The following is a 16,059-nucleotide window of genomic DNA, read 5'->3' on the forward strand; positions in this document are numbered from 1 at the left end:
ATTTCTCATTTAGTTTGATATTCGGAGGATGCTGAGCCTGGCAATTAGAGCTTGGGAGCATGAGATGTTCAAGAGAGCCCCGATGAAATCTCCTTCCTACCACAAGAGCCTCAGAGCAAGTTCTTATCTCTTGTCCCAGGCACCCACAAATGAACAAGCGTTCAAAATTGCAGTGAGAAAGATGACATTTTTATTTTAAAAAGTGTGTATTATTAGTTAACCAGTGACACTATTTGCATTATGACAGCCTCAGAACCGTACAAAGAGCTATTAAGAATTGCTGAAGTCTTCAACACCTCAAGAGGAATAAATAAATATAAATATAAATATAAATATATATATATATATATATATGCTAGCTGTCAATTTGGCAAATCTTTGCACTTCACACAGTGCCAGTTCCATTTCTGTTCCCCACCACTCCCCACACTGGGGACCAGTCCATCTCCAGGGACAGAAGAGTTTCCGACCAGTCCTGGCAAGTACCCCTGCCTACATGGTATGGCAGGGGTGAGAGACTTCAGAGCTGGCGGGGAGGATCCACCGTTTCCTCCACAGAGCAGGACAACCACACAGCATCATGCAACAGGGAGCAAGTTTCTCAGGTGTTAGAAGTGTGTCACTAAGAAATTTAGGAAACTAAGTATTCAAGGCACTGAGGTTACAACCTTAAAGCCTAATCAGCTTGCAACAGCTATTTGAGACAACGCCATCATCCTATAGTGCCCTCCTCCAGATTTTTTTTGTTACACATGTATGGTTTTCATTTCACAGATATAAAACCATACTGCAAAAATGCTGCCAATCCTTCTTTATCCCCCCAAACCACATTCTCTTTTGGCTGTAGGACAGCTCCTCACAAGATCATCTACTTCATAACAAGCTAGCCAAATTAGGAGAAATCCACTTAAGAGACTACACAAAGGTATAGATGCACATACATTACCTCCCCTGGGTAGTTTAGACATAACAGTTGCATGAGCTAATAATCCTAACAAACCCAGATATCCAAAGGAACCCAACTCTACCAAGTAAGAGTCAAAGTACCTGGAAACATAGGACAGTTTTTCTTCTTCCTTGTCTCTCATCTATGCTCAGGGCATCAAATGAAGGCCCTCAATGAAGCAATTTTTCATTTTAAATTACTTTTCTTTCCTGCCAAAAGCACAATACAGTTATTTCTCCTATCACATCTATGCAATATAGAAGAACTCTTCTTTATTATTAAAGAAAAATATTGGAGGATAAAGAAGGAATCTCTCTTGACCACATCATCTTCTAAGGAGAAAGTTTTCCATTGGCATGTTCCTCACCTGCAACAAAAAGCCTTAAAAGATGGCAAAAAGAATAAAGGAAAGCAACCTATCAGCCTAGCTGTACAAGATGTTTTTTGTCACTGGAGAAAGGTAGTTTGATTTTTTGATTTTGTTTATTGTAGGAAATGACTTCTTTTTTCCTCCTCTTAGAAGCATCTATGCATACCACATAACCTGAAACTTAACTGTGAGGCTAAAGAAAAGGTTAGGAAAAGGGCGGAGTTCCAAGAGGCTACAGCGGGTGTGCAAAAAGACCACCAGTACAGAAAGCAGTGCTGCTGTGAGCGGAGGAGCGGTGGTTGGCCTCAGCTAGCTTTCATGGCCATAGTTCAGCCATCTCTTACAGTAACTTACGGATGCAGGAGAAGAACTGGCATGACTTCCTTTTGCGGAAAAAAAGCTACCTGCTTCCCAACTCTCTACACACCTGAGTGCATCTATCATGCTACAGAGAACCCTTAATAGGGGAATTAATTCTACTGCCCTGTTTCATGGCATTCAAGGACAGGATGAGCTCCCTGTAGATCACCCTCCCCTCTGGCTTGTGATTCCAACTTTCAGACCCAAAGGCTACAGAAGTAAATGCAGTCATGTGTACAATTAAACATAAGAAATTTCAATTATAGAACCAAGGGTGCAGCCTACTTAACCCCAATAGATGGGAGCAGTGCATTTAATTGCATGACTATAGGTAGTGGAGCTCTAAGATCAGGATTTCTTGTTCATTTGATGCTTTAAAATCTTTGGCTTTCCAGGAGAAACAACTTTTATTCTCAGGAGACAAGCATGTTCATATTGTCCCCAAAGTTCAGAAGACAGAAGCAACAAATTCATCAAAGCAACTTTGAACAGTAGAACACTACACCTGAAACAGTTTTTCTTGGATATTTTATAAAATGTTTTTGTGTTAATGGATCTTCTGGAAAAAGATAAGCATTCTTTCTTCCTCATACACATCCCAATCCTCTGTGAAGGTGCTCTGAGCTCATGACATTCGTTACCAATGACTGCAGGCAGACTAACAAAACTCTATTCGCAATTGTGTCAGACTTGCAACACACAAGTGCAGAGTTGAGAAGGATTTAAGGATAAACAAAGCAGTGGTTTTCCAGACCCAAAAGCAGCTGAACAAGAGATAAGATACAAATAGGCACAGAAAGGCTATATATGAGTCCTTACTGTGGTCACACAAGGACACATGCTCATCAAAAAAAGAAAAGAAAAAAAAAAGATGTTATCAGAGCGCCAGGATTGTAAGAGCAAAATCATGCCCATTTGACAGTACCATGAATTTCTAATTCTTAATATTCTTAACAACTAAGACATTTTTCTTAAGTCATATTTTTTTTCTTCCAGCCTTAAAATGTTTCAGCAATTCCCACACATTCCAATTTGACTTCCCCTGTCCTCCTAAAAGACAGGTAACAGTTCTTGGATTTTGGCAAGAGGAGACAGAAAAAATTCAGTAATCCAAACACACAATATGCAATTCCATTACATCCTTTTCAAGTGACTACATAAAATTAGCGCTTTAAACAGGCAAACCGGGAACCTGGACTTGCAAATAGAATAAATTATATAGCTGCAATATCAAGAATTGTTGCTAGTGATGGATAAATATCAAATAAGAACAGTTATCCTTCTCTAGACACTGAGACACTGTTAGCCACAGGCACCAGATGTGCATGCACACACACGCATGTGTGTTTAACTATAAACAGAGATACCAAGGACACAGACCGTGCTTTCCTGTATGTACTCTACTGCCAGGATATAAAGGGCAAGGCAATAGCCAGCTTCTTCGTTTCCTACACAACTTCAAGTCCACAATGACTGTGGATTCTGAAAAAGCAGGGAATTGGACAGTTAATGAAACAAACTGAATCTCATACCCTAAATTACTTGAAGCAGTATGTAATGGGACTTTGAAGTTATGCACCAGTGTGAATCACACTGTAGATGGGCCATGGAGAATGAGGTATTTCAGTCAAGCAGAAACTGCTCTCCTGAACGAGGCTCAGGCCAAGGTGCTACATCCAAACCAACATTCGATGAGATTCCAACACTGCCATCTCCTAAGTTTGTGTTACTGGCCTGTTCCTGAAGCAGTTGGAGAAGAGTGTTTGTGCTCTTGTTAAATATGCCTTGAAGTTTTGCAGGAAGAGAGGGAGAGGAAGAAATAGCACCCAGCTCACATTAACAGAGCTAAAACATATCAAATTACTCAGTTCTAAGTTCTTGAAATAAGATGACTTGGGTTTAGAAATGAATGCTTGGCTATGGCTGGATAGATGGGGTTCAGACCTGTCACTGTACACTCTGGCAATGCAAAAAAATCCTGGATCTGTTTACCATTATTCTCTTCCCACCTGTATGAAAAGCAGTATCAGGAACATGACAGATGCTCATTTCAATACTTAAGATGACACCTCAAAGTTCTTTGGGAACAAGTCCTACACAAAGTCACAGCAACAGCTTGTCCCTAGATAACAATACATATGAAGGATCAGCCGCACATGGAAAGTCTTCTGTAAATGCCTAAAGCCTACCCACCCACCTCTTCTGACCCAAATGAGAGCCACTTTAAAGACTGCATTCCCCACAAGGGAAGGTCCATATGCTCAAAGGTATTTAAACAAAAGCTTCATAGTCCTCAGGCACACCATAATGGGGTCCCAGGGCACACTATAAGGTTTGTAAATACACACTTACAGAAAGATTTCACCTAACACTGGGTGTCAAGCGTCCCTAGATAACTGGGCACCTGAAGCTGTGAGGAACACACCTCAACTCAGCCAGACAACAGTCCAGGCAAGGCAGTACCAGAAACTCAGATTTGCTACTGTCATCTGAGTTCTACCCGCACAAAGACCCACCTCTTGCATTTTTTCCCTCCTCCAGTAAAACAAGTTGCCTTGCTTAGCATTTTCCTGCCCTAGATCCAGAGACCTTGGATCTGTGGGAAATAACTTATCCTGTTACTCAGGCATCTGCCCTTCTATCACCTGCAATAACTTTAAGTTCTGGCTTTTGCCACTGAAATCAGCCAGACCTGAACTAGAGACTACACATAAAGTAGGACTATCAGCCACCAATGCCTTCACCCCAAGCTAGGAGGGCAACCTAGCTTGGATTCTTCTGATCTTACAAGTCACTGGAAATAGCTGAAGAAGTTCCAGGAGAACTACTGGAAAGGTGCAGAACCAGCATCTTCTGCACAAGGCAGAGAAATACCATCTGTCAGTCAGCTGGGAATGAAAATTAAACTTGTTAGCATGATGGAAACAAGCATCAACTGTGAAGGTCGCCAGTGCTGAAATACTTTACCCAGTTTCTGTTTGAACAGATACCGCACAGTGCTGATCACGAATTATCAGTTCAAAAGGTTTGTAAGACCTTTTACAGATCGTAGAAGATAAAGGATTGGCCAGCCTCCTTCGCCACCCAGCACCAATAAGATTGGCTTGAAAAAACATGGGGGCATTCACCCACCAGCACCAGGGCCCACTTTGTGCAAGTGCCCCGCTGCTGGGATACCCCTTGCATGGGCTCCATGTGCACTCAGGAGATAGGGAACAGCCACCCATGCCCAGGCCTGAGGAGAAGGCAAAATTTGCACTGACAGAAATAAGCAAGATAGCAGCAAGATACACTTATGCTGCTGGGTCACCCTGATGCCAATAATATTTTCAGAAAGGATTTTCAGCTGTCTGAGAGGTATCTTCACTGCCAGTTCACCACTGTTCCCAAATATACACAGCTGTCCACTCATAAACCAAAGAGCCCCAGGTCACCCAAACACAGTTGCCAGAACAACGAACTCTGAAACAAATAGCTCGTAGATGAATGGACACAAAGTCTCCCTATAATTTCTTCAACATTTTCCCTAAGGCCTTCTTTCCCTGAAGCTGGACACAGACTTTCCAAAATGCCTCATGTCCTCTCCTGAATCCTCATCTGTGGTTGATCTTTATCCTTTCAAGGTTCTTCTTCTAACACAGTCAGCCCTTTTCTCTCGCTCTTTCTGTTTCTACCTACCCTGTTTTAACATGGTCTAAAAATTGTTCGACTAGAGAAAAATACTAGAGGAAAAAAAAGTAAGTTAATGAAACTAACTTCATACACAAACAAGATTTAAGAGCTCTTGGGCAACACAATTACAAAACAAAATATATGGAAACTGTTTTCTTGGAAAACTCCACTCGTCAAAGGAAAAGATAAGCCCAAACTTTTTCTTGTTTTCCTCTCATGAGGGAAGGGCAGCTACTCCAAGTAATGTGAGGGGATGACTTGCCTGGAGACCACAAAACCACCTGTTCCTTTCTAGATAGTGTCACATCCAGGTAAGAAAAGGTGAGAGAGTTTCAGTTGTTCATGCATTTGCTTCAGAAGCCCTTCGGTTCGGTTCAGGGATTTTCTTGGTACCATCCCCAACTTCCAAAAGCCAGAAGTTCCCTGCCATTAGTCATCACTTTTCCTTGTGTTTGCACATTTGCTTATTGTACGTGCATCCGGACTATTTGGAACAAAGGAAAATGTTCAAAGGATTGACAGAATAGAAGGAACAGGAGCGAGAGAGAGAGTTCAGATTTCATGGTCCTTCCAGCTGTAAAACTTTGATACTTTCACAAAATTACACTTGCTTCTTGATGGCTTTTTCCAGATGCTGCCTCTGTCCTACTTCCAGAAGCCCGAAAGCTGCCAGAGAACCTAGCGGGCTAAAAAAAGGTGCATCTGTGGGGGAGAAGGGTGCACTAACAGAGGGACAGACAAGAATAAGACTGAAATTGCCAAATTCAACACTGTTTAGGTGCATATTTGAAGCGGAAGTGAGAAAGAACCACAGCAAAAGAAACAAGAAAAGAAATGAAAATAAAGCAAATGAGGAACAAAAGAACGTAGGCTTACAATATAAATCTCTCAAGAACAGTAAAGCAGATTGCAAATTTGGAGTAAAAAGGAAAGAAAAAATTACACCCATCATTACCGCCAAAGTTATATACTCCTAAAAACATTTCCACTTTCTTTTAAAAAAGAAAAAAAAATAAATCAAGGCAATCCATTACCACAGATGGCATTTTTATACAATACACTGAAGTAAGAACTGTATTTTTTTAGTTAGTTTAGGCTGCCATTCTAATTAAAGGGGAAGGGGGTGGGCGGGAAGGAGGGATTTGTTTGTCATAAATAGAGGCACTGTTATTAACAGTAAGATAACTGGGTATAAACATATTTCCATTGTGGTTTTCTTTGGAGCATTTTTTCTGATAAAGCTACTATTATACTGAACATAGTTTATAATACATTCATAACACCCAAGTTGTTCATTCCCACAAACAACGCTACGAGTGTGGAATTTTTCCTCATCCTTTCAGTGACATTTTCTTGGCTTCTTCCTCTGGGAAAAATATTTAGGCAACAACTTCCCTTTAGTGCAATATATATAGGCCCACTTGAGTTATTTGATAAAGTTCAACATGCTGTGCTGCTTTTTCACTCTTCTAGTTCATGGAGAATCTCAGACTTAACTTTTTAGATGTTACTGCTGAGCAAAAGAGAGGGCAAAGTCAGTCACGCCAGAGTTTGTAACACTCTGCCATCCACTTGTAGAGTTAATTTTAAAAATTCACCTTCCATTGAAGAGACCACGACCAGAAACAGAAGAGTGATGAAAAAAATCACCTTCCCTGTACACTGAAGTTGCCTTTTCTGGAGTAGCAGAGCATCTTCTCTTCCTAGAACAACACTGGAACTTTCATTTAGAGCAAAGTATTTTGTGCTCCATAACAAAATGCTCATTGATGATTACTAAGCAATACTGGATCTGAATAAGAGCCCACTGGGCCTCTTCACATATTTCTTAGAGAGTAACATGGCAGGTAAATCGCAGCTTTCTGGAGATTAATCCATATAATTTAAATCCTATCTATTCAGCAGTACGGTATTTCAATAGGGCTTGTACATTTATAAAATTACTACATTTAAACAAACATTTTTGGTACATACAGATCCCTGCTTTATGACTACAGATCCTTTTTTCCCCCCCTCCCTTCCAGATCAGCAGGAATACAATTGCAGAATAGTATTTTATTACTTGCAAACTTCTAGCAATTGTTAACTCCATTTTACATCTGATTTCTTTGTGTAATAATTCAGAATCTCTAGAAAATAGGATCTAATACTTTTCCAAACAGTAGCATTGTACAGATTAATATCACCATCCGCTAACGCAATCTGACACTTCCCTTACCCCAAACGGTGGATATGAAGCAGCAGCAGCAGCAGAGGCAACGCTCACTGCGGGAGGTGGTATTCCTGAAGAAGAAGGTGGGAACAGACCCAAGGCATTCAGATTTAATCCAGGAATTAAATGTGCTTGAAGCTGCAATGGAAGAAGAGTTATTTAAGCTTTAAAATTCAGATCATTAAGCCTAATCAAAATTCTAGATGGCACAGGCTATTAGAGCCTTTTCAAAAGATGTTAGCATATTCTTTCAAATCTTTTATTTTTATTTTTTAAATCTCCATTCCCCCAAGGACTCAACTTCAAACTTATTCCCTAGACACAGACCAATAATACTAAAAATATGGCTTAGAAGGAAAGGCAGCTAGGAATCACTCCCTACAACTTAATTAAGTGAAACGTATCACAAGCTTGATGGTAAGAAATCCAGGCAACAGTGCAAACTTTAGGTTTCACATTCAGATTGAACAGAACTACCAGATCACCACTTGGGCTTTATACTTAAAACCACCCAATATCCTGTAGAAGCAGAGAAACCTCACTCACAAATCCTGATTTTTCACGTATCCCATACTATAACCCATTCCTCCCTCCCATATCCTTCCTCTCCTGGATCAGCAAAAGCTAAAGGGAGAAGATCCCACCAGTGTCTGCTGGCAAAGCATCAGCTGTGAAGTTATGTGTCCCCTGCCTGCCTGCCCCGAGTGAAGCAGCAGCACTATGTACTAGGAACCATGCATTATCAGGGAGCGACCCAGGACTTTTCAGTCTCATTTTTCACCTTGCCAAATTATTGCCAAGCAATATGACTATATTTTAAAAACACCTCAGCTAGAGACAGGCTTCATGTCAGGTCATCAAGATAAGCCCATTATGAGTCAAGGAAAACAAAACAAAACACCCCACCGCTTTAAGAATCATGACAACAAACTAAAGCTGAAGTCCATCTAGTAGCAGAGGTAGTTCTCTAGCACACCTTTGCCAAACAGCAGAGCAGCCTCAAGTTCAGCCGTGTCCTTGCTCACTATAGTGAAGCAAAAACACACTCCCTGGGCTCTCAAACACATCACTGCACACTCATGTGCGGTCTGTCCCCTGCAGGTCTGCTTACAGGATGGGAGGGAGGGAAAAGAGGGGGAAGAATATTCCCTCCAGCCAGTAGGGAAGCCATAAGGAATAGGCATTTCTGGAAAACCAGAGACTACTGTAAATTTTAAAAATTTTCCAGCCTGATTCTAGACCATAACACTTGGTTATATAGATATACACACAAAAAAAGCTTTTCATAGCCTATCAAAAATCTCAATCATTTCCCAATATGAGCTAGTAATACTTCAGCAAACTGATGAGGTGTGTTGCTTTTACTATATAATTTGCAATCATCTCTGAATAACTGAATGTCTTTATCATCTATATCAAGAAAAGCCTTAATATAGCCTTCTTAAATTAAATAACTGAAAGCAGGAGAGATCCTTATTTTGTATGTTATGCTTTTAACACCAAGAGACTAGGAATCGCTGCTTTAAGAAACTTATACAAACTGCAGCACATAAACCACAATTATATATAAACACACATTCCTTTCAGGTTTCTGCAACAAGAAAAAGTGAAATCCTCATTCATTTCCTCAATCTAAATCAATTTCTCAGTTCCTCTACTCAAAACAAAACAGAGGAAGCCTTCATTAAAACAAAATTAAATTAAAAAGTAACAAAAATAAAGCCCACACCCAAACCCCAGGAATGACTACAAGAGGCAACTGACATTGCAACAGGGAAGTTATGGCTGGATATCAGGAAAGAAGTTTTCACAACGAGAGCAGTCAGACACAGCACAGTCTGCCTGGAGAGGCAATGGACTTTCTGCCCTTGGCAATGTTCAAACCTGGAGGGAACAAGGCACTGAACAACCCCATTTAACTTTGAAACTGGCCCTGTTTTGAGCAAGCCCCTCAGTGGGCCAGATGATGTCCAAAGCTCCCTTAGACCCAAGTTATTCCAATTCTAATTTCCAAAAAGGGACCATGCCATAAGACCACTCACATTCATAGCAGCAATATCATTTTCATAGGATTCCCTGATTTTCTTCATAATTTCTTCCTCAGCCTTGGCACAAGTTTCAATACTGCCTTTAACTGTAATGGTCCGTTCTGGATTATAGAGTGTCAAGTCCTGCAATCTACAGATAAAACAAAAGTGCAATTAATTAACAAGCAGCAGATATTAATCTAGGTTTATCAGTTGAGTGTGATGACATCCGAATATGTCGAGTTTGCCCTCCAGAGAGCGTAAGATCAGTTTACAACAGGGCTCAAACACAGTTCTCTGAGAATCTGGAGAAACTCTTCCCTCGCAGCAAACTCAACAGAAACCACCATACTGAGGTTCGGCATCAAATGGCGGAGATGTGCTTGGACGCAACGCACAAACAAATCCCTTTCAAAACAGAAAATACAACACACTGCTAGACCATGAGCTGCAAAGCAGTGCCAGCACTCGTCAGCTTTGCGCTCCGAACTAGCCCTGCTAACACAGGGCATAAGATAATTTGGACATCCCAGAGTAGGGGACTGCAGAAGCCTTCTTTCCCTGGGAACACCAGGGGATTCCTGAAGGAAGGAGGGGGAAAAACCCAGCCCTCAGTGACACTGCAGGAGAGCCTCCAAATCCTCACAATGGGAAAACCAAAAGCTGTGTGCAATTCAACATTTGCTGAGAAACACTAGTAACTGCTTAGAGTAAATTAAAGGGTTACAGCATTAAAATCTAGTGCTTCCTTAGAGAACAAATGCCGACCTATTATGATAAGATGGAATAAACTGACTGGGAAACCATGACATATTCATATACTGAGAAAAGGTGATTTGAGGAAGGAAGGAAAAAACCCTAAGAAATAAAAACAGCAGCAAGAGAAGTGAGGAAGCCTATGACAGACACAAAGGGGAGAGAAAGAAGCATGCAAGTTTCTTCCTCTTTGCACGGCAGAAAGTGTGGCAACCTGCACGTCTCAGTCAAGCAGCAGCAAGCATGAAATGCATCCACAAAGCAATCCTTAAGTTTCCAGTGTGCGAGCACTGAGGTACTACATCAGGAAGGAAAGTGGTGGAAATCACCCCAAATAAGAGAGGAAACAGCTTCCCAAATCAGCTGCCTTACTTTAACTTTATGGGCAAGCTTACCAAAAGCCTAAACAAAGAGATCAGGAGAAAGACTAATTAGACAAAACAGAATCAATGGGCATATATGCTTTCTTTTACGTACTAGCTACTGATTACATCAGGCAACTCCACGGAGCTATTTCAGACACAGCATGAGAAGCGAGATCTTGAGTCCAAGATTTTAAATGTACATAAACCATTAACTTGCTAAATTAAAAATTGCTCTGCAAGTGCTTACAGGCAATGTGTTATTTGTGTCATTATTAATAAAGTTAAGTTTGTTTCAAGGAATGAAGACCATTATCCCACTTACCCTGTAAATATTTTTTCCTTTAAGACATACCATTAACAGTCTGCACACTGTTTGCATGCAAAATACTTACGCCAATGCATTTAAGTGATCAGGCTGATCTTATAAAACTTTTTCTTGAAACACACTTGCCATCTGGGTGCTTTTCCCCCAATTGATCCACTTCTCTCCTTCCAACTAATTCTGTAAACATTTACCTACCTTCAAGAAGCCTTCAGTTTCTTTCACCTGATTCTGGATTTACTCTTTTTGAAGGATCTCATTCACTCTTAGCTTCCTTGCCTTCATTTGAGGTATCTTCTGTGCTACGTATGGTTTTTGTCTCCTGCATTTAATCCCATCTCTTCATACACTGTCTTCCAAACTTGCTCCTTTCCCTAGTGCCTATATGATTCTTATTCTCCTCTTCCTGGCTAAAGCCTAAGTCCAGGCTCCTCTCAAACACTTGGAAGTTTATGCAGAGCATTACTCAAAACACAAGGTTTTCTGAAGATATTACTCCAAGATAAGGCTACTATTAATGGCCAAGCTTCTCCAGAGATGTTTGGTCTAATTGATGATTCTCTCCACACACTCCCTTTGATTTGCAGAGGCAAACATTTTCCAGTAAAGGTGAAAACTTCTGCTTAATCTCAGCTAAATTTGAACAGGTCTCAGGCATCTTTGCAAACCAACAGACCAAGAGCTATTACTTTGAAGCAGAAGACTAGACAACGTATCCCAGTTTGGCTGCTAGAGGCCAACAGAGAAATGGACAGAATTACCACCAAAATATTCTTTTCAGCAATCAGTTCCTTTATTCCCCTCCCTCTTGCTCAAAAGTCTAACTTAAACCAGAAACTGAACATCACTAGTTTCACTCATTTTCACATATAGCTCAGAACTGATCCATGCTTATAATTTAAAACACACTTTCTTGCGTAGAATATACCACCTTGAAAATAGCAAACATTTAAAATATAGTCTAACACAGGTTTCACATAGCCCATGTTGTTTTTGGGCTCACTCTTGACTGACCCACTCTTCTTTTCAATGAAGACTTGCCACTTACTTAAGTTCAGTTAAATTTATTCTAACAGTTTAATGCGCAATATGGAAGAGGCCCTGAAAGGCTGTTATCACAACCTTCAAAACTCACATAATATTTTTATAAGAACTGTATATCTGAATGCACTATAGTGGCATTGCTGCCACTTCAGACATCTCACCAGAAGATTAGGCCACCAAACACTTACGGAGATATCGTGATTTTAGTATCTGTGTCCTGCTCGATTTTTTTCAGGTTTCTTCCTTCTTTGCCAATAAGTCGGCCAACAAAATTGTTATGTGCCAATATCTTCAAGGGAATTTCTTCTGTACTGTAACAAAAAGTTACACCCAGTCAGACTGCTGGAGACCAGAGTACGAATTTTTATGCATGTTATAGATAAAGTCTATTTGCCTATGGATGTCTACCACTCCCATTGACTTGCACCTGTTTAAACTAAATGCAGAATGAGTCCAAGTGCAATGCATATTTCAGCACTATCATCTAAAGCTTTATTGTAACATACCTGATAAATAAAAGCCAGACTGAAGCAGCAAAAGCTGTTGGTAAGGAAGCAACATACCTTAGACCTTCTAGGGAGAGCTCACAGCTAATGTTCTCTCCAATTAAAAGCTACTAGTTGCTCAAGAGACTTCAGGATTTGCTCCAGTTCTCCTCAACATCACAGCCAGTCAATGGCTGGAAATGCAGAGGGGTGTTGGGGCTAATTAAGCAAGTACATGGCCACTAAAAGAAAAAGTCTTGGTTCTTGCACCTAGTTAAATATGGCTAATAGCAACAGAGAAAAGATTCGCTTCATAGCACACTAAAGACTACATCTTTAAATGCAGTCAACAAGAATTCAGAATTTTGAATCCCTTCACAATGAAATGCCTTTTACTCACAATTTAGTATCTTGAGCTTCCTTTTGCATGATCTCCATAATAATTTTACAAGCTGTTGAGCAGCCTTCAGGAGTTGAGTGGATGGTAATTGGTTTCTCAGCAGCACCTGCATTCTCTTTACGATGAATATCAATTCTTGAAAGAAAGAAAAACACTAGCTGTATACATGTATTGTACAGTAATTCTTGCATATTTTCAAGTCCAATAAAAATAACCTATTTTGAACTAATAATGACTACATTTAAGCAGTTTCAGTTTGTGAAGTACAAAATTATTTAAAAGTTACATAAATATTATTTTATTTTACAAAGAATTTACCACTATCCTGTTTTTACCAGCTAAACCCCATCTTTGTGGACCCTGGGTATCCTTTTTTCATCAAACTCCCATCAAGATATTTAGAGGAGACAATGGACAACCTCTGATAAACCACTGAAGACAACATTTCAAATTTTCCCAATACTCTAGAGGTTTATCACCAGCCCCATCACTCCGCTAATAACTAATACACTAATGACGACCGTTCAGGTAGGGTACAACGAGAGCCTTCTCCCACCTCATCTTTTTTAATGACCTCAGTAGTGGAGTTTCTTAGCACTCCATTAGCAGGTGGTATAGGAGTGCTTGCATTCATCCTCAAAATCATTTTCTATACTTCTTGAGCCTAAAATTTGTCCTGCCATTCCCTCTCTTCTAGCTCTGCTCTCTATCATCCTAAAACTACCAGCCTTGATCTACAACCCAGCTTATGAAGCTCCAGAAATTTAACAAGACTAATCATGGCATGCAGCAAGACAATGCCTCGGGTATTATTTGTGTCCTCCCAATAACTGCAGGCCACATACTTTTCACTGCTGCTTTTTCCTTTCTCCCCTCTTGCCAATCACAGCTGTTTCCAAATGTTAACAGTTATCTTTGCTGCTCTTCAATAAATCCCTTTAATTTTCCAATTCTTTCTGATTTTGAAATTTCATTTTGTTTCATGATGCAGCACTTGGTGGGAAGCCCAAGGCAACCTTTGGTGCCGAGAGGAAGGAGATCACATTTTTCATCCCCCAATACAACAAAAGCACCATTCTTGAAGTCACAGATCTGTAGAGTCAGCAACCTGCAATTGTTCCTGTTCTATTCAGCCTTCTTTTAGGAGATAAGAGCTTTCCATGTGCCAAGCTTCCAGGTCTTTTATAGGCCAAGAACTAGAAGCTTTAGGTATCACCTGAAAATTGATTCCCTATAGAAAAACTACCACCGAGTCTTGTCAGGACAGCACAAATCTCTTAAATCAGTGCCATTAAACACAGCAAATACCCTCCTGGGTTACAATATGCTAATGAGAGGTTGAAAGCAGCCACATGGTAATCTTGATTTCTTTTTTTTTTTTCTTTGTTTTTTTAAGAGTACTCCCCTATCCTTATTTATAGCTCTCAGAACTGAAGCCACAGACTCTCACTACCTCACACTCCTCCCATACTGCTCCTTTCCAGGTCCTGCCTGCTATAACTGCAGAGCTGAGTACTTGGACCTGTTTACTACTGAAGGCAACATTTTGCACTCCCGTGCTCTCAGTGGTATCCTAGAAGGATTCTTTCAATACGATCCCACCCTCCCTCCACATCTGTGCTTATTTCTTCCTTGTGGGTAGGGATTTGCACTCACTGAAAACAATCTCCTTCAGCATCTCTAGACCCTAGTGCTCTAAGCTGCTTAGGTCACTCAGCAGCTTGCTTTTTGCCTCTTGTGCATTTCCTTAATCCATATTTTGGTGCAGCCTGCAACTCAATAGCAATGAACTTACTCACCAGAAATACATGGGGTGAGGTACAATGAGCAGTGAGGGGAGATATAAAAGTGTGGTTTTGTCCCTGCCAGTTGAAAACATTTATAAATCATAACAATGCTCTAAATTAAACTAAAGCTAGAACAAGCACCTAAAGACTTGGATACATCACCGCCCTGACTGCATGCATTTCACACACCAGTATATTATAGCCCTTCCAGTTTCACTTTTTGTGCCTAGAATCTTCTTAGTACATCTATAACTGAACCCTCTCTGGCATCGAGTACCACACTACTAGCTATCCAAGTATGGAAAGCAAGACCATACACACGAGCTGGAACACAACATGGAACACGGACACGTGGTCTCCAAAAATGACACTTCCATGGAAATGGAAGCAGCCTTCCAAAGGCCATTTTTGTGACAGCATTATGGGAGGAAAGACAGACATCAGATTTCTCCCCACAATCTAGATCATTTTGTTAGCAAAATTTTCTAAAGGGCTGTGGTTTAAATAAGTATTCCAGATTAAGGGGGTGAGGGGAAGGGGAGACAAAAACCCACACGCCACCACAATTGTCTTGTCGTCTGCTAGCAAGCTACGCTTGCACAGTTTACCCCAACTGGCAAAACTGTGCTTTGTTGTATTTGTAAGGCTGAGCTTCCCTCAGAAACATCAAGATGAAGGGGAAAAAAAAAAACACAAAAAAGGAAAAAATTATACAAGACAGCTGACAATCAAATACAGTTGAAGCCACGTTTACATTCCTAAGGCAAGATGTTTCCCAGTGGTGGGGGTTCATCTAGCAAAAAAGACAGCATTATTCAGTGGTCTATAAATACATTCTTACCCCATAGAAGACAAGCAGAAATTTTGCCTTTCCCTTTACACGGAAGACAAGGGCACAACATTAGAGGTTACAATGACAGTTTTGTAAAATAACCTACTTGGACTGCGTCTGCTTTGTAATATTTCTGATTGTCGCTCCTTCTTTCCCAATAATGGCTCCTACGAACTGTGTGGGAACCAGCATCCGCAGAGGAACATCCGACTGGGGCTTCTGCCTTGTGCTCGCTCCAGGTGACCCTTGCCTGGGAGGACCCCTCTGTCCAAATCCACGTCTTCCCTGGGGATGCTGCTGCGGAGGTTGCTGGGCTGCCATTTCATCAGGGATATATGCAACTTTCAAGGAATAATTTTCAAGCTGAAACCCGTTCAGTTTTTCTATTGCTCTGTGTATTTGCAGAGGAAGGGAGGAAGGAAGGGAGGAGGAAGGAAGGAAGGGAGGAGGAAGGAAGGAAGGGAGGAGGAAGGAAGGAAGG

At 40.7% G+C, this 16,059-nt stretch overlaps 1 protein-coding gene across 1 annotated transcript in view; it reads right to left on the reverse strand.

Annotated features, from left to right (window-relative positions):
* IGF2BP3 (insulin like growth factor 2 mRNA binding protein 3) overlaps positions 1–16,059 on the reverse strand; it is a gene marked incomplete at its 5' end in the record, with an annotated part of 122,565 nt that overhangs the window by 22,852 nt on the left and 83,654 nt on the right. Inside the window, 5 exons of the mRNA XM_026082820.1 lie at positions 7,567–7,698; positions 9,603–9,738; positions 12,263–12,385; positions 12,960–13,094; positions 15,685–15,969. Coding sequence (XP_025938605.1) covers positions 7,567–7,698; positions 9,603–9,738; positions 12,263–12,385; positions 12,960–13,094; positions 15,685–15,969 — 811 coding nt within the window. The remainder of the gene's footprint in view (positions 1–7,566; positions 7,699–9,602; positions 9,739–12,262; positions 12,386–12,959; positions 13,095–15,684; positions 15,970–16,059) is intronic.

The sequence above is a fragment of the Apteryx rowi genome, unplaced genomic scaffold (assembly GCF_003343035.1).
Source record: "Apteryx rowi isolate R43461 unplaced genomic scaffold, aptRow1 scaffold_595, whole genome shotgun sequence".
Lineage (NCBI taxonomy): Eukaryota > Metazoa > Chordata > Aves > Apterygiformes > Apterygidae > Apteryx > Apteryx rowi.